The sequence below is a fragment of the Haliotis rubra genome, unplaced genomic scaffold (assembly GCF_003918875.1).
Source record: "Haliotis rubra isolate DU_JTF1 unplaced genomic scaffold, ASM391887v1 Scf55, whole genome shotgun sequence".
NCBI classification, from domain to species: Eukaryota; Metazoa; Mollusca; class Gastropoda; order Lepetellida; family Haliotidae; genus Haliotis; species Haliotis rubra.
Window position 1 is genome coordinate 2,920,171 of NW_025767246.1, and position 24,388 is coordinate 2,944,558.

Sequence of the window (24,388 nt, forward strand, 5' to 3'; positions counted from 1 at the left end):
CCATGCGTTGTGCTTAGGGGTGATAATGGTAGTGAGAAATGGTGGTGCGTTTATAAGATGTCTGTCTTTGATAAAGTTTGTTAAAGCTTATACTTCCTATCCAAATTGAAAGTTCAGGTTCCCTACTTCTTTTGAAGAGTATATATACTACGTGTGATGAAGTGAGGTGTATGTTTGTTTACTCTTCAGTTATCAGTACTGTAGATACATCACCGAGATTTGAGCAGACAGACCGGTGGTTGATATTGTGAGAAGCGTTCCACGCCGTTGGGCGTTCGGTGACATCATAGTGACAAGAACGATCACTGTTTTAGTCGACCATTGCAAGGGGGGGTGAAGTAGCCTAGGTGTTAAAGCGTTCGCTCGTCACGCTGATGACACGAGTTCGATTCCCCACATATGCACAATGTGTGAAGGCCATTTCTGGTGTCTCCCAGATGGGAGCTAAAACGGCGTAAAACTAAACTCAGTCGACCTTTGCGAGAGGCCTACGTCGCTGGGGATGCCCCATCAGGATACCCCACAAAGCAGGTTCGAATCCATGGCCACCGGGAGAAACATGTAGGGAACCGGGCCCGAACCAAGCAGAGAAACAAGCCAGTGCTCACAACACCTTGCTACCCAACCGTCTACATTCGCCTGACGAAGTGATCGTTGAAAGTATAGATCACATTTCCATGTTGAATCAATTTGGATCAAATTGAAATATGTTTGTGAACTTTTCTTCACAAAAAAATTATAAACACATAGAGTTCATGAAGATGGAACTTTATAATGCTGAAGTAGTAACATTTGTCTCAGGTTTTCATGTTTATCACATCCTGGTACCTCCAAGCTTATCACATCCTGGTACCTCCAAGCTTATCACACCCTGGTACCTCAAAGCTTATCACACCCTGGTACCTACAAGCTTATCACACCCTGGTACCTCCAAGCTTATCACATCCTGGTACCTAAAAGCTTATCACACCCTGGTACCTCCAAGCTGATCTCTATACTAACAAGAAGGTACATATCTCCTGGCGAGAGCGTCTATGTTATATTGAGCAAGAAATGTATAAACAAAGTGGCACATTACAACATCTGCAACAGCATCAAAACGTATTCATGCATCGGACATCTTTTATACATTAAGAACAAAACTGTTTGGTCATGTATTCTTTAAACTGTTCAGCAAACACTTCTTTAAACTGTTCAGTAAACCCATATGTAAAGTGTTAAGCAAATTGTTCTGTAAAATCTTCTCTAACCTGTTCGGTAAACCGTTCAGCACACCGTTCAGTAAACTCATCTGTAAACTGTACAGTAAACTGTTCCGCAAACCCTTCTGTGTCCTGTTCAGTAAACTTTTCAGTACACCGTTCAGTAAACTCATCTGTAAACTGTTCAGTACACCGTTCAGTAAACTCATCTGTTAACTGTTCAGCACACCGTTCAGTAAACTCAACTGTAAACCGTTCAGTAAACTCATCTGTAAACTGTACAGTAAACTGTTCCGCAAACCCTCCTGTTTCCTGTTCAGTACACCGCCCAGTACACCGTTCAGTAGACCCCTCTGTGAACTATTCAGTGAACTGTTAAGTAAACTGCTCAGTAAACCCTTATGTGATCTCTTATGTAAACTGTTACATAACCTGTTCTGTAAATCCTTCTGTAAACTGTTCAGTAAAACCTTCTGTGAACGGCTCTGTTAACTGTTCAGCGAACTGCTCTGCTAAGTAAACTGTTCAGTAAACCCTTCTATTAATCGTTCTGTAAACTGTTCAGTAAACCTTTCTGTACAATGCTCTGTAAATTGTTCTGGAAACTGTTCTTTGGGTTGTCCCTGCTGCATCGGTGATACATTGGGATATTTTCCATGCCAACGACATGCGATACCATTCCGCAAAACCGCTGCTTCACGAAACATTGGTCCTTGGACCATTAAACTTCCCGATTCGTAGTCTCTTTGGGAATACTGAACACTGTATTGATGCAATAGGTCAAGTGTCTCTCTGATCAAGTTGACTTGTCGCCTGCTTCAAGAACAATGTCTCATTCATCATGAACCATACTGCAAATGATTCCCAAAGATCAAAGCGTTGCGCTTCTGTTATCTATGTCCAGTTTATGACCACATCACACGTCTGAAGCAATCCTTTGACAACGCTCATACAAATTCCGGTCTACAAGCTCCATAAGGCGACTCCAGTGACGACATCTGGACACTGTCTTGGGCACAGTAAGCTGCGTGTGACGATCTTGTCATTTGGGAATTCTGTCGTAGAAAACGACTCCTCCTTTGAAACTCCCTCCCCTTGACGCACATACACAAGGACTGGTAGAACGTATCTCTGAAGTGCTTCGACATGAAACCGTAGATAAAGGGATTCATAACACTGTTGGCGTAAGCAAGAAGGTAGAAAGTCTGCCTCATCGGCTTCAGGTAGCCGTAGTTGAGATGGTGTATGACCCGAAACGCTGTCAAGACGTTGCTGATGAGAATGGGGGCCCAGCAGACCACGAAGATGAGGATGACTGCTACTAGCATCTTAATGACCTGAAATTGGAAATAACAATAATATAAACCATTAATTATTTCCATTAATTGAAGGAAAATGTACAAACACAGTGCTGTAAGGCAGGGAAAGTTCTTCTCAATGTTCTAGTTGTATTACATTGATTTAGGTAAGATTCACTATTCAGGAGAGCATTACTATGTAATGTAAGCAGTGGTGGGGGTGTTGTAGATGATTTTGGTGTCAAGTGTAATCCGGATTATCCTGGATCAGTGAAGAATAATCCGGTTTGTGTGGAACTTTCTGAAAGGTGTTTTTACTGAACCAGAAGAAGCGCACGCCTCTATCATCTCCTATGACATCAAGACCAACGGTTTACCAAAGATCATATTTTCATATTTTGGCAGCTTTATCAGTATTGCGGGTAGTACATTAGTTAAGTATTCAGACATCAGTTAAGTATTGAGACCGGAAGGTATATCAATACGGAAGTACATAAAAGACTATGTTGTGTATGCCACAAAGGATTTGACCAAGACGAGTACCACTTCCTTTTAATATGCTCCTCTTATAGCCAGTTACGTGAAAATTATATACCCTCAGTATAAGTATCACTTATATCCATCTAAGTCTACGCTTAATATCCTGATGTCGACCAACGATTGTACCCTAAGTAAGAATCTTGCAATGTATATTTACCATGCAATGCCAATCCGTCGAACACTAACTTGAATGTCAACATTTGATCGAATTGTAACACTTGTCTACGACATGTAGATACATGTATGTAGTTTTGGGCCTACACTAACGGGATAAAGAATTGAATTGAATATTCTCAACAGTCAACACTGACTTTATTGCTATTTTCACCTATTTTAGACTTTATGCTGCTTTAAGTAATTGTTATTTTCACTTATTTTAGACTTTATGCTGCTTTAAGTAAATGCTATTTTCACTTATTTTAGACTTTATGCTGCTTTAAGTAATTGTTATTTTCACTTAATTTAGACTTTATGCTGCTTTATGTAATTGTTATTTTCACTTATTTTAGACTTTATGCTGCTTTAAGTAATTGCTATTTTCACTTATTTTAGACTTTATGCTGCTTTAAGTAATTGCTATTTTCACTTATTTTAGACTGTATGCTGCTTTAAGTAATTGCTATTTATACTTATTTTAGACGTTATGCTGCTTTAAGTAATTGCACTGCCATTGAATTCTGTACTGCCACGTTATTGTGCACCGGCTTTGAAAATGCTCACCATTGATTTCTAAACCTGGTTAATTGTTAATTAGAAAGAATTTAAGAGATGTGAAACTGTTAGACTTTCAATATAAATTTCTGCACGAAATTGTTTATACCAAAAAATGAACTGTTTAGACTGAATCTGGTGGACAATACCATATGTTCTTTGTGTAATGATTCTGTTGAGACCTTATGCCATGTATATTGGGAATGTGATGAAACCAAAACTTTCTGGAAGAAACTTGAACAGTGGATTACGAAACGTATCCAAACACTTAATTTGACAAAAAGTTTGATCCAGTTTGGCTTTTTAGGTAAGAACCCATTACTGAACCACATAATCTTATCTGCTAAGATATATATTTACACTTGATCTTTGAAAAAAACAATTCCAAAAGTTGATAATTACTTATATTGATATTGAATGTACATAATGTACTATATCTCTATTGAGCCCACTAGCTGCTATGTACACATATTCCTCTATATGCTTGTACCCATCATGTTTTTGTACTCATCACATTGGGAACAATAACACACAAAAAATAAAATAAATTTGTAAATTATTGTTGTTAAATACTAGCATTTCTATGTTGTTTGATGCTTTCGAAGTGAATTCATTGGCGTATAGATCTCTAGCTGAACGTGATTGAGTTTAGTTTTACACCGCTTTTAGTAATATTCCAGCACTATCACTGCGGGGACACCAGAAATGGGCTTCACACATTGTACCTTATGGCGTGACGAGGGATAGCTTTAACCAATAGGCTACCCCACCGCCCTCTTCCCCTCCCTCGAAGTTGGTTGTAACAACAATTATTAAAGTCTTTTAAAAAACAAAGGAAGAACCTGTCCGAGGGATCTGAAACTCCCGGACCGATATTTCCTGTCACATGGTACATTTATCCCGAAGCACGACTGGAAACATGTCACGCGACGCCGTGCCTGCTGAGCTGGACGTTCTCTGACATGGCATCAGACTGTTATTGGTTCGGGATTATTCAAGAATAAACGAGAACATTTCTGCAGATGCCCTCACCAAAGATTTCTTTACGAGTATTAGTGGATTCCGGTACGAAATGGTGAAGTATGTATTTTTACCCCTTAGTGAGTGATAGATCTGTCCTCACGTGTGTGAAGCCCATGTCCGGTGTCCACCGCCGTGTTATTGCTGGATTATTGGTAAAAGTGGCATAAAATTTATCTCACTCACTAATAAACCTGTCAAATAAACTCTGCAATATTAGATTTAACATGTCTAAGTTTCGATATACCTGATTCAGGGGAAAAACTATGAAGAAAGGTAACAAAGTACTTCTGAAGGATTTGTATACAAACGGTTTCTTCAGTGATCTGATAAATCCTGAGAAGAATATTTCATGATAATCAAAGGAATATAATCTGAGGTTTATGAATAATGGTAGTCAGTTCTTGATTTTGAGCGAAAATGGAAAAAGATCTACTGCAATCCAAAATAAATCTTGAATGAATACTGTATAAGATGCTTGATTGGCATTTTAGAAGACGCTACTTGATGAACATTGATGAATTTTATGGATTTCATCTTCTTTTTATTCTTTGATACAACGTTTCAGTGCTTGTTCTGGCCCCATCATCAGGTAAAAGCCCTGAAGCGTTGTATCAAAGAATAAAAAGAAGATGAAAAATTCTCTATGTTCATCGAATACTGAATACTCTACGACTCCAGGAATAATGAAAAATTAAATTGAAAATTTAAATTAAATGAGGTAAAAAACCTGGCGAAGAATGATGACAGATGATTGACAATGCCAGTAGATTGATGTTCATAATAAGCCCACGTTGGATTAAAACACTGACTTTACACCAATTCTACAATTTAAAAACGGTTTTGCCAAAGTTATAAAACTGGTCAAAACAGCTTAGGAATCAATCAGTCATATTATATTGACCGACGACAAGTAATACCAAGATGGTCAGCCATTAGGACTAATTTGGACATGAATCCGTACCAGATTGGAGAGTGCTCAAAGATGATACAGTTTGGCCAGGTTAGAGGTTGCCATGACTGGACTAATCACCGGTCATTTTGTCGGACCAGACTGATTGATTACAGGTTAGCACAAAATAGACACCCGGTGTCATAAGTGATTTTCAGTGATCCGAACACATCATTTTCACCCTATTTAGCCGTCAACGTCTGGTGGAAAATCTTTCGGTAGATAATCAAAAATGATATTTTCCTGATCTGTCGTCAAATATTCAATTCATTCTAAAAGCGGCATTTGACCGGGAGATCGACCTGGGGAATACATTGCAAGAGGTTTCAAATTTTATTGATCTGGCCCATAGTTTTGAAGATAAACGAAACCTTGCGTGGGCTTGTACCAATAAATAGATATTAAGATGTCATGCAAACTCCCAGATCCCGTTCCTCAACCCACACATGCCATTATACATTTCAAAATGTTTTTGGTTAGTCAGGTGTACTTGGAGTTTACTCGTTATTCCGAGGTGGCGGGTTCAAGCCCCAGTATGGGTACAATATCCTCGGCCATGATGTTATTGAATAATGCCAGAAGCGACGTAAATCTCACTCATTAACATTATTAAACAGGGTTGTTATTTCTAATCCAAATCCCAGACATAAAAATAGGAACAGATCACCAATGTCCTTTTCACAAAGACAAGAATATGATTTCCATTGTTTGCATCTCACGGTTCGATCATTGTTGTCAATGTCCTTTTCACAACGACAAAAATATCCTTTATGTATATATCTTACGGTTCGATCAAAAGGTTATGGCTGCAACGCCTAAATCTCCAAAAGTAAGTCATTCTGTACACATGATCCTTTTCTCATATCATTTCGATGTATGTTTTCAACGTAACCGGACAACATTCTATTTTGCCCGGATAAAAGTCGTGATCATTCGTAGTCCTAGTAGTTGTTGAAAAACACATGTTCGGCAGTTGTATGGTGGTATGTGAGGGACATAAAATTGACAGTTTGTCTTTCAAAAACATAGATGTCATTCTAGGGAGAATTCAACATATTTGTTGGTTGTAGCAATAATTTATTCAGACGCCCACATTTATTGGTTAATATATGGTTTTAGATGGTGTGCTTTGACAAAACAGTATTATTGGAATCTAAATGATTTAACCTACCTGTTTCCTTGTGGCATCATCATCAGTGGAGAACTTCTGCTTCTTCATCACTGGGGTCTTTTCTGACGTGACGTGGTAGGGGCTGCTTTCAGTTGAAGGCGGTGACCGGAACGTTCCTGTAGCTAGAACTCTGCCAAATAGACAGTGATTCGTTAACACGTATGTAGTCCTGGACTAGACCCACCACAGAAACAATGACTACTGGATGTTGCCAACGTAAGACAGTCAAACGCCGATGCACCAGTCACTGTAACTGATGTAGACGTGCCTGCAATTATACTACTTTAGATTTGGCAACATTTAAAGTCCTCGAACTTTGCCAGTGGAACCGTCAAAGTGACTACTGTAGACGTGCATACAGTTAAACTAATATAGATTTGCCAACAATTAAAGTGCTCAAGATCCCGCCAGTGGAACCGTCGCTCTGTCAACTGTTGACGTGCCTGCAATTAAACTACTAAACATTTGCCAACAATTAAAGTACTAGACATTTGCCAACAATTAAAGTGCTCAAGACCCCGCCAGTGGAACCGTCACTGTAACTACTGTTGACTTGCCTACAGTAAAACTAATATAGATTTGCCAACAATTAAAGTGCTCAAGGTCCCGCCAATGAAACCGTCGCTCTGACAACTGTTGACGTGCCTGCAATTAAACTACTAAACATTTGCCAACAATTAAAGTGCTCAAGATCCCGCCAATGAAACCGTCGCTCTGACAACTGTTGACGTGTCTACAATTAAACTAATATAGATTTGTCAACAATTAAAGTGTTCAAGACCCTGCCAATGGAACCGTCACTGTGACAACTGTAGACGTGTCTACAATTAAACTACTACATATTTGTCAACAATTAAAGTGTTCAAGACCCTGCCAATGGAACCGTCACTGTAACTACTGTTGACGCGCCTGCAATTAAACTACTAAAGATTTGCCAACAATTAAAGTGCTGCCAATGGAACCGTAGATTGTATATTGTAATGTGTCCTCCGATATGTAATACCTATCGATCAATACGATCCATCATAGCTCCCCAAACGTAATAAATGGCAACACTTTGGGAAATATGTGATTTTTTATACATTACATGATGTATGTGATAATGGTGTATAAATAGCTATAATTACATCAAACACACCCATTATTTCCTTCAATTACCTATATCCAGATCATAAACATATCTCCCTAGACATTAACATGAACCAATACTGAATAAGCAGATATTAATCATTTGACAACTGATCTCTTCTTATACAAATAAGCTCATCTTGCAGCTGAATACCTGGCGTCATCCCTATTTGATAATAATTCTTCAACACATGCTTATAATACTGTCTGAATCGTACGATCGAACCTACTTTAGCAGAGGCTTATGATTAATATGGAATGGGCTTAAACGCTTCTATTTGCCCAGACTACCTTAGATGCACTGATGTATTTGGTTTGGGCTGCACAGTTTATATCACCAGTGAAGGAGATTACAGTGTACTACTACAGTGCTCGCGAAATATTCTGCTACTTTTTTTTAGTTGGGTTTAACACCACTTTGCACAGTATTTCAGCTCAAGCTGAAAACATATTATATTAACTGCCTTAAAACGCTGAAGCGTCATCACGTAATTATTCTGTGGAAGGAGTCTTCGACATTGTATTTCAGCTAGTGGTGTTCTGATGATCGAAAATCGATCGAAAAGGGATTAAAAATAATTATCAGTTGCAAAAAACATATTTTCGAATAATCGGAATTTAGTTGTATAAGTATAACACACTTGAGTGAAGTAAACTAACAATTAAATTTGACGATTATTCAGGATACTCATGAATGATGGTATATATATGTAATGATAGAATAGAATAATCAAGTAATGAGAAGATGACAGAAAGTATTGTAAAATTTAAACACTTTTATTGTTTAATCACAATTCCAGTGTCTTTCACTGTATGGCAGTATTAGTTATAAAAAACATTAATTGAAAAAAAACCTGGGGGAAAAACCCTTAAAATTGGTGATTACATTAAAAATGTATATACTTCGATAATAATCGATAATCATTCACCACAAGTCCTTCGATAATCGATAATGGATTTGGGTTCCGATTCCCAACACTAAACAGACAATAAATGCCTGAGAAAATATTATACAGATCTTTTTCAACCACTTTCTGTAACAAATAATATTTCAAAACACACATATTCAAATCTATCTAACTCCCCGATAAATGATATACATATATTATAGGAGGTTGTGATGTGGAGTCTGTGTGAAATCTACTTTTTGTTTTACTTTAAAGAACTGGAATAAATGTGATTGTGATGATACTGAAACTGATTTCTACGATAATAATATCTAGACATACAAGGTTTACCTGAACAGACGTTGTGTGCCTCCATCCATGAAATATAGTACATCCAAAAATGTAACAAAAAGTGTGTTTTCTTATTTTTTTTACTGGTTGTTTCACACAATCAATTGATTGACGTCACGCACATTGACGTCACGACATGCACCAACCGAGTCAGCGAGCCTAACAACCCGATCCCGCCAGTCTCCTTTTACGACAAGCGTGGGTTGCCGAAAACAAGTTCCAGCTCTGTTCTCCACGAGTCTGCAAAAAGACCTACTTGGAATTTTTATATTGGATATTTCTACTCTTGAATAATTAGTTTATAGGCACATCAAAGCCATTCTGTGTTGATTTCTCTTTATGACCATCCAAATTGGCCTTCTAAAAGTGACAATATCTCAAATAGCAATTGATTTTTGGACAGCTGTTTTGCAGGTATTTTCTCCAACACATTGATTGGCGCATCAGTCCCTGCCGTCGTTGGAGCCTTTAATGCACTATCAGGAAATATGCAGGATTATATTATAGATGAAAGTTCCTGTAATAGCCCTTCATTGGGAGCCATGTCATATCATGCTGATTCATTTAAAGACCTAGAAATAATGAAGACAGTGTGATCAATGAATATGGCATGAAACGCAAGGAACAACGGACGATTCCTGGAGTGTATGATATGAATAGAAGGTGTATGACTGGCCCAGAAAAGGAATTTACTTGCTACTCAAAAGATGAAACAGCCGTAATATCACAGCTCTACAGAACCTATTGTTAAAGACATAATTGTAAACATCATTACTCATAATGACTCTCATCAATTACTTACAACAGTTTCAGTATCTAATTAAACGAGAACACATGAAACGGTATATCTTCCCCATTCAAGCTAATTACAAATATATAGATATAAACAGATGCAAGGAACTCTTGGAAGAGAAACTTTCTCAACTTGATTCACTACTGATGTGGATTCTGACATTGATTCAGCTTATTGTGTTCCGTAATGGCATCTTTAGCTGCAGGAGGTGACATGCCATTATATAATTACGTTTCCACATCTTGAGGTATCTTTTCGACAATGAATTTCAAAAGAGAACTCATAAATGCAAGAACGCTATCAAAGACTGTCATAAACAGGATCTGTGTTATTTTCAAAAGGATATAAAAAGCTGGAAATCAACCACTTTTAACTGACTGACTTTTTCTTAAACACAGTATATTTACTTGAAAGATGTAACAGCCAGAGAAGTGAGTGAGAGAGTGACTTTAGTTTTACGACCACACTCAGCAATATTCCAGCCATATGGCGGCGGTCTGTGAACAATCCAGTCTTGACCAGACAATCTAGTGATCAACAGCATGAGCATCGATCTGCGCAATTGGGAACCGATGACATGTGTCAACCAAGCCAGCGAGCCTTACCACCCGATCCCGTTAGTCGCCTCTTACGACAAGCATGGGTTACTGAAGGTTCATTCTAACCCGGACCTTCACGGGTGAACACCCAGAGAATTTCACCAATTTATGCCATAAAGAACTCCTTCCAGAGTAAGGTTTTAGGCCGCTTGTAGCAATATTCTTGCAATATAACGACGGCGGACACAAGAAATGGGCTTCACATTGTACCCACTTGGGGATTCGAACCCGGGTCTTCTGCTTGACGAGCGAACACTTTAACCACTAGACTGCCTCACTGCCCCCCTTCGGGAATTGAAACTGGTCGGTCTTCTGTACACTCTGCCAAGTTATGTTATTGCTCAGAAGGACATCCGCAGCCAACTCTTTCTCTGCTTGGGATACTGTTAAGACACATTTCCAATTTAACCCTCCAAACACCCATTGTCATTTATTCTTCTTAGGGAACAAAACATAAAAATCCTTTGAGACAACCCGCATCCAACTCTTGGTCTGCTGGGGATGCTGTTGTCATATTTCAAATAAATATTTCAACAAAGAATTAATGCTAATTGGTTCAACAAAAACAGGGGGCGGTGTGGTAGCCTAATGGGTAAAGCGCTCGCTCGTCACGCCGAAGACCCGTGTACGATTCCCCACATGGGTACAATGGGTACCCATTTCTGGTGTCCCCCGCCGTGATATTGCTGGAATATTGCTAGAATCGGCGAAAAACTAAACTCACTCACTCAACAAAAACATGTAAAGCATTCCCATCCCTTCCCAACATGTGATTATTTCATGCTTGACCCCAAGTAACTATACTCACAAGCCGCTCCTCATGGCCGACCTCCTGGTGGTCATTATCCACAGCTCCAGACAGATGCTGACATAAGCGAATGTCATGATGGCAACAGGGAACACAAGCATAATGCCCAGCATGAACAGTTCGTATAGACTGCTGTAGAGCGTCTGGTCCCAGTCCTTCACGCACCAATACCCCTTCCTGTACACCCCGACCTCCTTGTGGATCTACACAACAAAACACATCTCAGTGTCATCTGTAGGTTGGAGATTTAAAGGCACTGTACCATCGTCACTTGGTTGGTTTGTTGTTTAAAGCCGCACTCAGCAAAATTCCAGCTATATGGAATATGGAGGCGGTCTGTAAATAACTAAAATATTGATCGTGCGGCGTTGAACAAATTTGACTAAAAAATTCAAAGGTAAAACATGGTTTGAATGATTGACATAAGTGTTTCGATTTCTGGACTGGGTTGGTTGGCTTGTTTGACGCCGCTCTCAGCAATATTCCAGCTATATGGCGGCGGTCTGTAAATAATCCAGTCTAGACCAGACAACCCGGTGATCAACAGCATGTGCATCCATTTACTCAATTGTGATACGATGTATCAACCAAGTCAGCGAGCCCGACCAACCGATCCCGTTAGTCGCTTCTTACAAGCATGGGTTACTGAAGACCGATTCTAACCCTGATCTTCACGGTTCGGTATGTGATACAAGAACACTATAAAAGGTGGTTCGCTGGAACCAGCCAATGATATTTTGGAATTATCTTTCTTGACATAAACAGTGTTTATATGTGATGGTAATAGTATATATACTTATGTATATACTCTTTAAAGTAGGAGGCCTGTCATTGATACAGTATTCATGAAACACGTGGCGGTGGTGTAGCTTCGTGGTTAAAGCGTTCGCTCGTCACGCTGAAGACCTGGGTTTGATTTCCCATATATATACACATATACATATACATATACATAACATATAGTGAGTGTTTTAAGTGAGTCTAAACATTTGTTGGGAAATATATATTAAGTTTTGAGGAATTGGAATTTACAGTAACAACCTAAAAAGTTTAAAGTACAAAATTAATGAAGACTAAAACAGCAACAAGTAACGAACTGTCCTAATTCTTGTCCTCTTAAATCACTAGAAAGCTATTGCATTAGGACAACCTCATCGCGACCGAGCAATATCGAACAAAAATGTCATTAGGATGTTGTATTTTAGAACGTCATACTCCCACATTTTACCCCGAAGAAATCTCCCAGTACAAGAGAAAAGTCGTTGTTGCGGAAATACACATCACGAATCTGGAAACTGATACTAATTTGCTGTCTTCAATGATTTATTCGAGATGAAGCCATCGAGTTAAGTGTGGTAATTCGTGTTATTTTTATTTCCTAGTTAACACTGAGTGCCATTTGGAGTCTCGTTATCACTGTCGACACCTTGGCAAATTGATTAATTGATTAAAAACATTCGACATCAGACACCTAATAGCGCTGTTCTCACGAATCATGTCTTAATTATAGCTACCTACATTCATTTCTTCACCTTATAGAATCTTCCAGAGTTTATACAGTTTTGTAAGATGGAAGTCTTTATCGCTTTTACAATACCGAGGAAAGAAGCCTTCGCTGACTTCTTGGTGTGTCCACAGAAAAAAGAAGATTTATTGATCTGAGAAAAATCGTCTAATATTTCGATACTTAATTTACCCTCAAAGGGTTTTTAGTAGTAAATAATCAGTTCAATGTGTCTTCAGCTCAGTGTATTCTTAGCCCTCGACGTAATTGCTAGCGGTTGTCTCATCAGGATATTTCGTTCCAGAAGCTGCTCCGTAATTTGACGAGAGGAAAACGGTTACAGCGGTTACATTGAATAATTTCCTTGATATGTATTTTCGGCTGCGATCTGGATAATCAGCTTCTGATCCGACCTTGATGAAGTCACATGCAGAATATCTCACTTGTTTGTTTATGTGAGTGTAAGTGACCGATAGTCGCATCTTAGGTTTGTTTGTTTGTGTTTTTTTGTATAATGCCGCAGTTAACAATGTTCCAGCAGCGGTCTGTAAAAAATCGAGTCTGGACCAGACAATCCAGTGATCAACAACATGAGCATCGATCTAGGCGATTGCCGCATCTTGGGGTTAGTGAGTGAGTTTAGTTTTACGCCGCAGTCAGCAATATTCCAGCTATATGGCAGTGGTCTGTAAATAATCGATTCTGGACCAGACAATCCAGTGATCAACAATACGATCATCGATCTAGGCAATTGCCGCATCTTGGGGTGTTAGTGAGTGAGTTTAGTTTTACGCCGCACTCAGCAATATTCCAGCTATATGGCAGTGGTCTGTAAATAATCGAGTCTGGACCAGACAATCCAGTGATCAACAACATGAGCATTGATTTAGGCAATTGCCGCATCTTGGGGTTAGTGAGTGAGTTTAGTTTTACGCTGCACTCAGCAATATTCCAGCTATATGGCAGTGGTCTGTAAATAATCGAGTCTGGACCAGACAATCCAGTGATCAACTTCATGAGCATCGGTCTTCGCAAATGAGATACGATGACCAAATCAGCGAGTCTGACCATCTGATCCTGTTAGTCGCCTCTTACGACAAGCATGGGTTCCTGAAGATCAGTTCTAATCCGGATCTTCACGGATACAAACATGGACAGCTAACTTCCCGGCTGCGGGACATAAGACAGAGTTTGTCCAGTTTGTCAAGTTTCCTAGAGTCACGGTGGTCAGTGTCTTGGTTGCATTGTGTACATTGACGTGCTGATGAAGTACTGTATTAGGACGATATTCAATCTTTTTCGTTGTTACATTTCATCTTATCTTACCTCACACATAAATGTCGCTTTCTGATTGGCTGAGCGCTCTCCTGTTATTTTCAATGTACCCCGCTTACAAGCGAGTAACATTTCAATGTACCCCGCTGTCAATGGCAACTCATTTGGTACTTCATGATAGTAATTCTTTATCTCGAATAGCATTGAATCACGTATGATGAACGGAAATTACCGATGTTTTGCGAATGCAAATTTATGAAAGGGAGATAACTCTAAATCTATTTTTCTTGTCAGCAAAATCTAGCGATGGCTACAAAAAGATTTGTACCCGTGCTTCAAACAATTCAAAATTAACATTAAGGTGTTCGGTAAGATAAATACGTTGCTCACTGTTCCCTCGGGGCCCATGGGTTGATGAACATAAACAAACATCGAAGGGCTCACCCCCTCGTGGGAACATAAACAAACGATCGAGGGTACGTCAACCTACAAGCATTTAGAACGTTCCCCACTTACTTTCCAAACTTCTACAGAAGCACACGGTAGCCACTGGTTTAATTTTTAGGGTGAAATTGCAAAACTATTTGTAGTACAGACATATATCGTCGCCTGAAAACCGGTGTTCTGTCCACTTTTGGTGAAAATTGAGTCAAGAAGATCAGGGTATGTTTTTCTGCATATTCAATCTCCATGCAAAATTTCACCGTGATAAATAGCCTAGAACTTGGGTTTATATTGTTTTAACTCCATAAAATAACACAATTTGTTAGTTCCAGAGTATTCTAAGTGGCTATTGGACCAATCAGCAAATCTAGTTTGATCACGTGACATGGAAATGGAACAGTCTGGAAGTTATTATCATCAGTATAGACATACAAAGGGAACATTGGAACATTGCCTACATTTATGATTTATTTAATATAAATCGTAAGCTATGAAACTAAAACAGCCAAAATACAACCTAGTACGGGAGAGATAATTATACAGCAATCGCACAACGATGATTCAGCTCCGTTTCTGATACACAGAACACTCTGGTTCTGAACAAAATTACGAATCTCTTTCGCCAGGCGTTTTTCGTTAATTTCTTATTTATTTCAAGAACTTAAACATACTTTTAGTTATTTGTGCACAATTCCAAAGAATTTGATCGAATAGTTTCGAAAATATTGTTGTTCTAAACTTCAAGATCGGTTTTCTCGAAAATAGGATTTTGGGACCTAGAACACTTTGGTTTTCAGGCGACGATATGGTTCCGGAACACAGACGGTTTCAATTTGAATTATTGTCCATTATATCCAAATGTTAAAACCCGACTTAGCACTAACAGCTTCGATCTGTTATCTGCTATCTATCTAAAATCAAGATAAAACGACCATTATGTTTAAAGGTTGATGGTTTTAAATTCTGGAAAGATTCAAAAGCATTCAAAGTTTTGCTCGGTTTAATATCCGACAAAATCTCATTTGCCTTTATAACCAAAAGCCATCATGAGTATCCATGGATGTGACTTTCAGATGAAATCGTTAACAAGCGAGCAGTGCACAATAGACAAGGACAGGAGCAAGCTGTAGGCTGTACAGTTAATGTGATATCATGCAATCTGCTTTGAATGTTAAAGGTGAGTTTCTACAGGTTTGAGTTGAGTATTTACCTGTGATTTAAGACAGATAGAGACCTCGTGTCAGAACTTTATTATGATTACTACATTCTGTCGCGAGAACAAAGGTCCCGGTCAGTGCTTACGCGACAGTACGTTTATACCACGATCCAATACTGACATTGGTCATCTATCACTTGACTTCTGCATTTGAGCAAGTTTCGTCTCAATTTGTCGCTCAATACTTCGCAAAGTGGTCTATTTAAGTAACAGGATAGATGCTAGGGAGATATTAAGCCGCAAACATAGGGCGCTGCTCAGCTAAAAAGTTCTTTTAAAAGTTTTAGACTGAAGGTATGTTTTGTTGATTGTTATATCAGCAAGTTCACTAAATGTTCCAGCTGACAAACCAAACAAAACATTAGCTGTTGATATAGCTCAAAACTATGCGAATTGTTCTTAATTACGTGCTCGTCAATTGTATGGAACTTTAGAAAATGTTCAACAAATATTTATCAAAATGTGTATTTGCATGAGATTAAGAAATTTTGTCATGAGAAATCGCTACAATAAGTATTGTTTATTATACGAGACTGAGATTGGAAATGCTACATAAAATACAATATTTATGCAGTGAGAAAAACGTAAAATACAATCCTTATATGATCGGGGCAGAGAATACAATATTTATGTGAGCGAAACACAAAATACAACATTTGTATGCGGAAGAAACATAAAATACAATATTCATGTGAGAGAAACAAAAAATATAATATTTATGTGAGAGAAACATAAAAATATAATATTTGTATGCGGAAGAAACATAAAATACAATATTCATGTGAGAGAAACAAAAAATATAATATTTATGCCAGAGAACACCTAGTGATTTGTTTGTTTCTGAATTGATTATAAGGTGAATCCTGTAGGCAACTGGTGGCACTGTTTAAGGTTCATGAAGTTACTTACTCTTTGGAAAACAATGGGTACTGCAAGGAGACCCGACAACAGCCATAGCACAGCTATGACACGACACGCCTTGCCAACGGTACACGTATATTTGGCTCTCATCGGGAACATGATGGCGTAATATCTGCAATGACAACGAACAAACACATAAAAGCAATGTGGCAAAGTGTAATCAGCTATAAGGTATCTATATATCTGCAAAAAATATGTCAAATCACAGCATTTTATCTTTCCCGGTTTTATTTTTCCCGGTTTCCATAGAAACGATTTGGACTTAGTCTCAAAGGGACGGTTGGGTTTCGTTTCCGGAGCACAACTTGAAAACTTCTTACTATGTTTCAGCAAAACTTGATAGATATAAGAGGCAGATCCCTTAGTGGTGCCTTTTTTTCATTTGAATTTTTGTCATTTTATTTTCCCGGTTTCCATAGAAACATTTGGACTTAGTCTCAAAGGAGGGTTGGGTTTCGTTTCCGGAGCACAACTTGAATTTTCTTAATATCTTTCAGTAAAACTCGGCAGATATGGAGGCAGATCTTGACTGACTGTCTGACTGAGTTTGGTTTTACGCCGCTTTTAGCAATATTCCAGCAACAACGGCGGCGGACACCAGAAATGGGCTTTATACATTGTACCCATGTGGGGATTCGAAACTTCGGCGTGACGAGCCAACGCTTTAACCACTAGGCTACCCCACCGCCCCAGGCAGATCTTGAAGTGGTGCCTTTTGCTATCTGCAGATTTTTATCATTTTATTTTTCCCGGTTTCTCATAGAAACGATTCGGACTTAGTCTCAAAAGGGAGGGGTGGGCTTCGTTTTTCGGAGCACAACTCGAAAACCGTTCAATATCTTTCAACAGAACCTGGCAGATATATGAGGCAGATCTTGAAGTGGTGCCTTTTGCGATTTACAGATATTGGCATTTATATTTTTCATGATTTCCATGGAAACGATTTGGACTTAGTCTAAAAAAATCAAGCTTGACTTTAAGTAACTGTCGGATGACTTGTTCTTTCAAATATGTGGGGGCCGGGGGAATATGTCATCTTCTGATGACTCTTGTTGTAGTGGTAGTGAGTGAGTGAATGAGTAAGTGAGAGAGTGACTTTAGTTTTACGCCACACTCAGCAATATTCCAGCTATATGGCGGCGGTCCGTAAATAATCGAGTCCCGACCAGACAATCTTTTGTTCAACAGCATGAGTATCGATCAACGCAATTGGGAACCGATGACATGATTGTGTGTCAGCAAGCCTGACCACCCGATCCCGTTAGTCGCGTCTTACTACAAACATGGGTTACTGAAGATCAATTCTTACGAGTCTTCACGGGTCAATAGTAGTAGTGGTAGCAGTAGTAGTAGTAGTAGTAGTAGTAGTAGTAGTAGTAGTAGTACATCGTACACTAAGTCGAAGACGTAAAGTAAAACGGGTCCCTTTTTCCTTTTCTGCACACACCAACATTACAACATCTGGATTCAAAATATTTCGCAAACAATAAATCAACAGAGTAATCTGCCCTACTCCTACACCCAAAATCGTATATACTATTTAATGATGGAATCACTCAATGCATTGTTTTGGGAACACATGTTGTCTTCATTCATAACTATATGTTTGAGTTACTGGTCTCGATCATATGTCTGAGGTTCCCGTCTGGATCATATGTTTGAGTTACGGGTCTGGCTTAACAGAAAGTGTTTATGTTGCACGAAAATAACGGTAAAGTATATATCAGTATCGATGCGGGTTAGCCAAGCAATTATTCCATGTCAACAGAACGTGGGTTGTATCGGCAATATGGAAACAATCTCAGTCGGCGATATCTCTACTGCGCAGTTGTACAAACCTCTCCAGACTCATGGCTGTCAGGGTAAATACGGAACAGATGGCAGACACATTCTGAAGATAGTGGACACTCTTGCACAGAAACTCTCCGAAGGTCCAGGTGAAGGAGAAAAAGGCTGCTAACTGCAACAGATTCAGATCCAGACACAGTTAATATCTAGGAAACTATCCTGTAGTACACAAGAATATACAAAATTACCTTCATCTTTAAATCTCTTCGGTGATACAGATTTACAAAATTACAAGTATATTTTGGCATTTACAGATTTTTAGAAAGAAAATTAACTGTGATTTTTTTTATGTGACTGTTTGTTTAGTGCATGGGGTTGAGAAGACGAAACATGACACATCCAGTTTGTTTATTCGCTCAGTGCAAAACGGTACACTACTTAACGGTAGGTTGTAAATAATCGAATCCAGATCAGACATTCGATCCATCGGTCGATACCACAAGGAGTAGGCACTGCCCATACCAAAGCGGAAGTTGGTAGGTTGCAATTACCATGTTCCCGCGGGGCTGGAAAATATTGATTTCATGAGACCCCATTGGTGATGATTCATGTAAGTATACATCTTAGCTCTTAATTAAACCGTACAGATATCATGCACCGAAGGGCTTCTGGGCAACAACTGTTGCAGTATTGACATACAACGTTCAGTTAAAACTTAATATTTTTCTACGTTTTAGAGATATTGGGCAGTTGGAAGATCAGTGTATAATTTTTCTGTGAGGTGAGGTGAGGTGAAATTGGGTTTAGCGTCGTGCTTGAGAATATTTCGATCATATGACGACGTGCATGCGTGTGTATGTGTAGGTGCGGCTGCTTGTACTAGCCCAGACTGAAGCTGGTTTAATAGTGCTAGCCCACTGAGATACCATACCGCAGTGAAGCATGAATACCCCACTCAGACACATTATACTGACTCCGAGCCGAACAGTCCTTGTTGTACCCATTAATGCCGAGCGCCAGGCCCTTCCGCTCTCCGGGCGGACGCTCTAACCACTACACCACGGAGGCGGTCTTCTGCGAAGTGTCTTTTCTGTGATATTTATGTTTTAGTAAAATAAAACTTGTAAGAGTGTGTGGATATGAACACACTTTATATGCAAAAGGTAGCTCGAAAAATCCCCTCCGGGTAGTTAGTGTAAGATGTTACGTTGATTATCACCATTTTTATGTAAGTAGGGACATTAATGTATCTATATTTGTTGAAGGAATTTTAGGACGTTTTGTGTAGATATTTTAGCTACCTTGCAATTGTTTTGGCTGGGTGAGCTGCAAACCTGCTCGTGTGGGGTTAAGCTATATTCCATATAAAAGTATGTGTTTATAAACCATCGTGACAGTTGTCATCAAAGACTGACTGACTGACTGAGTTTGGTTTTACGCCGCTTTTAGCAATACTCCAGCAACATCACGGCGGGGGACACCAGAAATGGGCTTCACACATTGTACCCATGTGGGGATTCGAACCCGGGTCTTCGGCGTGACGAGCCAACTCTTTAAGCATTAGGCTACCCCACCGCCCTGTCATCAAAGAGCGATGATCCCATATTGTAGGAACATCCCAGTTGGCACAAACACAAACCAGGGCAACGTATTTGTTCACATAAACATATCGTGAACATCAAAGTAGGGGAGTGCAGAGGACGTCATTTCCATCCCTGCTACGTCAGATTGGGAAATGTCCTCCATATGTCTACCTTAACAGCCTTTGAAAGCTGTGCCGAGGGATTTAATATAGTTATCATGATCAAACAACTCTTGAGGAAGAGTCATTTGACACGCTTTGAAATCTTCGCAGAAAGAGCACCATTGATTGTAACTCTATCGCTAGTTGTGAAATATAGACCCAATTTGGACGCTTTTCTGAGACCTCCAATTTAGTTACCGTGATCAAACAACAAGCAGGGTTGCGGGTTGTAAAATATAGAAACCAACTCCTGGAGCTTCTGGAATGTTGCTCAACGACTGGCGGGTTGACTTGGGTAGCTGAAGTCATCCCTCTTGTCATACAATCTTTTCGTGAGTTCTTGTTATTGTGGTTCCCGACCCACAAAGCGTTCGTAGCGCTACGGCATTCGCACTGGTGGGGAACTTGGTTACAGTGACAGTGGAGTGGTTGTGATTTTTGCGACGGAAACTTTGTGATATGTCACAGAGTCTTTGTGATTTTAGCATCAGCAAGGTAAGGGTAAGGTACAATAAATGGCCTGTATACCTACAAAATCAATATTTCAAGAGAGTTGAATTCACATTTACTTACAGTAGGTTTCCATCAGTAACAAGTAAATATGTGTTGTTCTGAAAGTTACTGATAATTATGTAAAACCATTAATTGTCACGAAATTCATTCTTTTTGATAAATACCGGTATATTGTGACAAATGATCCCATAAAGAAGTGTAAAAATAATACAAAGTGTTCCGTTTAGAGATTATCCTCTTTCATCATAAAGCATGTGCTGTTTTATCAGCGAAAAAACCCGAACATATTAATTCCCATGAATTGGTTTAATGTCACAGAAACTTTGTGAATACGAAATTGATGTAACGGAAAATTCCTTCATTGTCATTATCTATGCAACATATTGACGTGCCCCAATAAATTACAATTGTGTAAGATAACATTATGCGGTGATTTAAAAAATACGACCTAAAATAACCAGAAGGTAAAGCTATAATTACCATTTCGTCTTGTCAAAACTCATCTCAGTGCAAAGATTCTGTGACACATTGCAAAGTTTCCGTCGGAAAAATCACAAAGACTCCACTCTCACTGAAACCAAGTTCCCTACCAGTGATTCGTAAGCTTATGGTAAACTATAGAGTTACGACAGGTTGTAACGTTACGAACGGTTTGTGTGTTTTGACACTGAATCTTTTTGCACTGATCTAAATGTGAAAGAGATAAGACTATTGCTTTTCGGGAGGATTTTCGAGTCCTGGTGGATGCATCAGTTGAAAGGACTTATTTATTTCACCAGTATTGGACGATATCAGACGATCTGTATACCTGAAGCTGCAGTTAATCTTCTTTAGCAAATACCATGTTTGAATTTTAACAAGCTCAACAGGCCTTCCGGTTAATACGCTGAAGAAACCTTTCAGCATCAACTGATACCAAAGGCGAGGCTTGTTTTTGCCGAAGTGTCCTATCTGCAAATTCCACATATATGTTATCAGTCAGGAAGTCCAGAATTTCAGATATTCCTTTTTCAGCCTTAGATGATATTTGCTTTCATTTTGCACAAATTGGTTTTAACCTCCTAGGAAGAGCTCTATCTATGGTACCCACGTTTGCTAATAAAAGCCTCAGGGCATTGGGTTATGAGTCAATCTTGTCTAAAATCCTATGGCCCATCAAAGCAAAGCATTGATTGTAATAAGTAATGGAAATGGCTCCAATCATTTCTAGAGGGATAACTACCCTTAAAATATCGCCAGTTTGGCTGATCAGTAATCTGAAAAGTAGGAACATGGTATCAAAGAGAATTTGTTCAGTTATATGTTTCAAGACAACAGATTACATAGAAAATCAATAGTCCTGAAAGTGTTAAACCATCAACTCTACAGTTTTTGTTTGGTTAACATATCTCGAAATATATTCATGAACCAAGGTATACATTGACATAAATCCTAAAATTGCCCAGGAAAGGTAAAACTGACAGAAAAGTAAGCTAGTCTGGAAAATGTCGTCGCTTTTCTATCGCGCTAAATGGCTTTTAAAGTTCTGTAAATAATAGTGTACTTGTTTGAGTGTCCTATATAAATGCAATATCGATTATGGACTTGAAACTTCCGTTCATGATGAAGTAAGTTAGGTTAAGTTCAAAATATTCATTAAACGGTTAGAAATTGCCAAAATAATGTTCCCTGTGCTAGGGTTAAATCGATATTTTACAGACCACGAAGAAAATGGCAATTACTCGAGAACTTATACCCCAAAGCCAGGTTGCTTTTCAAATCTCCGTCTGACAAATGATAACACTAGATCTGAAGGTTACCTCGATTCATTCAGAGTTTCACCAAATCCTTTAAGGGATTCAGGCTAATGGGAATCAACCTCAGTGTTGAGGGTTATTTTAGGTTTTCGAATCCTTCAAGGAAAGATTCTTTTGCACTGGCAAACACTTAGTCATGTAACAGGTTCAAAGAAACGTTTAACTTCTGTACATTCTCTTTTATTTTATTTTTCTTTCCTTTATGTTTCATTCATTGAGAAAATTACTGAAAAGGTACCTGCTTCATAAACGTTATCTGTTGTATGCAAACGATATGTCCTGTCATCTCGTCTTCAAACCAATCAATGTTAAGGTAAGGGACGTTTAAATCATGATATGTTTCAATATAGAACGATTCTGATGGGTTATCGGCAGCCTTTGTATAGATCGATACGTGATCTACAAATGCAACCACGCCTATGTTCCTTTATATGAAAAGGCATACTTTAGAGAAATCAGCAGACAATTCTATGCTTCATTTTAACTAAATACAATTAAGATTTCTTCAAGTACATGGTACAATGTCCACGATTAAATATTTGATATTTTTTCATATTCATAACAAACACTAATCCGTACAATGATCAATTACTGAAGCGATTGAATATGTCTAACCTACTTCCAAACAAATTATGTAGCAGTCAGTTAAATGTCAAATGTAAGATATATATGAAATCTGGGACAAATCAAACGACTTTACTATTTTACTTAGTTAATACATTCGATTACTTCCATCAAGTATCTAAAGAAAACCCACTTTCTTTGTGGATTTCGTGATTTTAGTTATTATAACATCCTTAATGTTGCTTCCTGATTCTTGTGCATACCCTATAAAGGTTGATGTTCACTGATGAATTGTTCAAATGTATTGTTGCAATTAAATTAAGTCGAGAAACGTAACCAATTCCAGTTGGTTTTCATAATGGAAATATGATCCGATAAATGCTACACTTGTAGGAACAACGATGCAAGACGTACCAGACAACCTTTGGTATTTCAGTCTGGACAAAATGATTTCGCCCGACAAGCCACTGAAGCACCAACAAATAAGATGTATCAATGCATTAAATGAGCTCCTGGATCACGGCAGAGCGATTGAGAGGGTATTGGTGTATTTTGCAGGAGGACTAAGTGTTCACTGCAATTTGCTCCAAATATTCGATTTTACTCAACGAAGTGCAACGCTGAAGCTGTGTAAATCCTAAACAAAACAATCACTGTGTTGACACAGTATTTGCTGGCTCTGAAATTCCTGTCGTATGGATTGTGAAGGACGGAAATACAAGAACACACGTTTCATCTACTGGTAAAATAACACGGTAAAACGTGTTTGGTAGATGAATAATTTATGAAATAAGTCTCGGGGGGGAATGTCTGTTTTTAACTTCCCCTTGGGGTATAAACTTTGCTCACAGTCTTTGACAACGTTTTTTTTCCATTGCCTCTCATTTAAATGGCTAAAGTAACGTTGAGGCCTAAATCGGGAACCCTGACAACAGGATGCTGGCTTGAGACCTCTTGTACAGCAATATTACCAAACACTACATAATTCAATCAATCACATACAATCAAATCTGCAAGAAACTAAAGGACTCTTGACTTTTGCCCTTTCACATTTCCTAACTTTAAATTACTTGCATTAAATATTTAAGAACGCATTGTTTCCTCGTCGTGTTTCTTAATTGTATATTTACAGAACACATTTTGTGATAATTGAACCTTTGATC

The 24,388-nt window shown here is 38.6% G+C and overlaps 1 protein-coding gene and 1 long non-coding RNA gene across 2 annotated transcripts in view; both read right to left on the minus strand.

Annotated features, from left to right (window-relative positions):
- Window positions 1-752: 752 nt before the first annotated feature.
- Window positions 753-1,928, minus strand: LOC124253728. The gene is made up of 2 exons (XR_006892269.1): window positions 1,708-1,928; window positions 753-1,589 (listed from the first exon to the last, which is right to left on the minus strand). It is a non-coding gene; the product is annotated as an uncharacterized LOC124253728 (long non-coding RNA).
- A 6-nt stretch (window positions 1,929-1,934) lies between these two features.
- Window positions 1,935-24,388, minus strand: part of LOC124253726 (QRFP-like peptide receptor) — a 46,323-nt gene continuing 23,869 nt past the window's right edge. Inside the window, exons 2-6 of the mRNA XM_046687548.1 lie at window positions 18,659-18,780; window positions 16,809-16,932; window positions 11,461-11,663; window positions 6,895-7,024; window positions 1,935-2,539 (exon numbers count right to left, since the gene is read on the minus strand). Coding sequence (XP_046543504.1) covers window positions 2,150-2,539; window positions 6,895-7,024; window positions 11,461-11,663; window positions 16,809-16,932; window positions 18,659-18,780 — 969 coding nt within the window. The 3' untranslated portion in view covers window positions 1,935-2,149. The remainder of the gene's footprint in view (window positions 2,540-6,894; window positions 7,025-11,460; window positions 11,664-16,808; window positions 16,933-18,658; window positions 18,781-24,388) is intronic.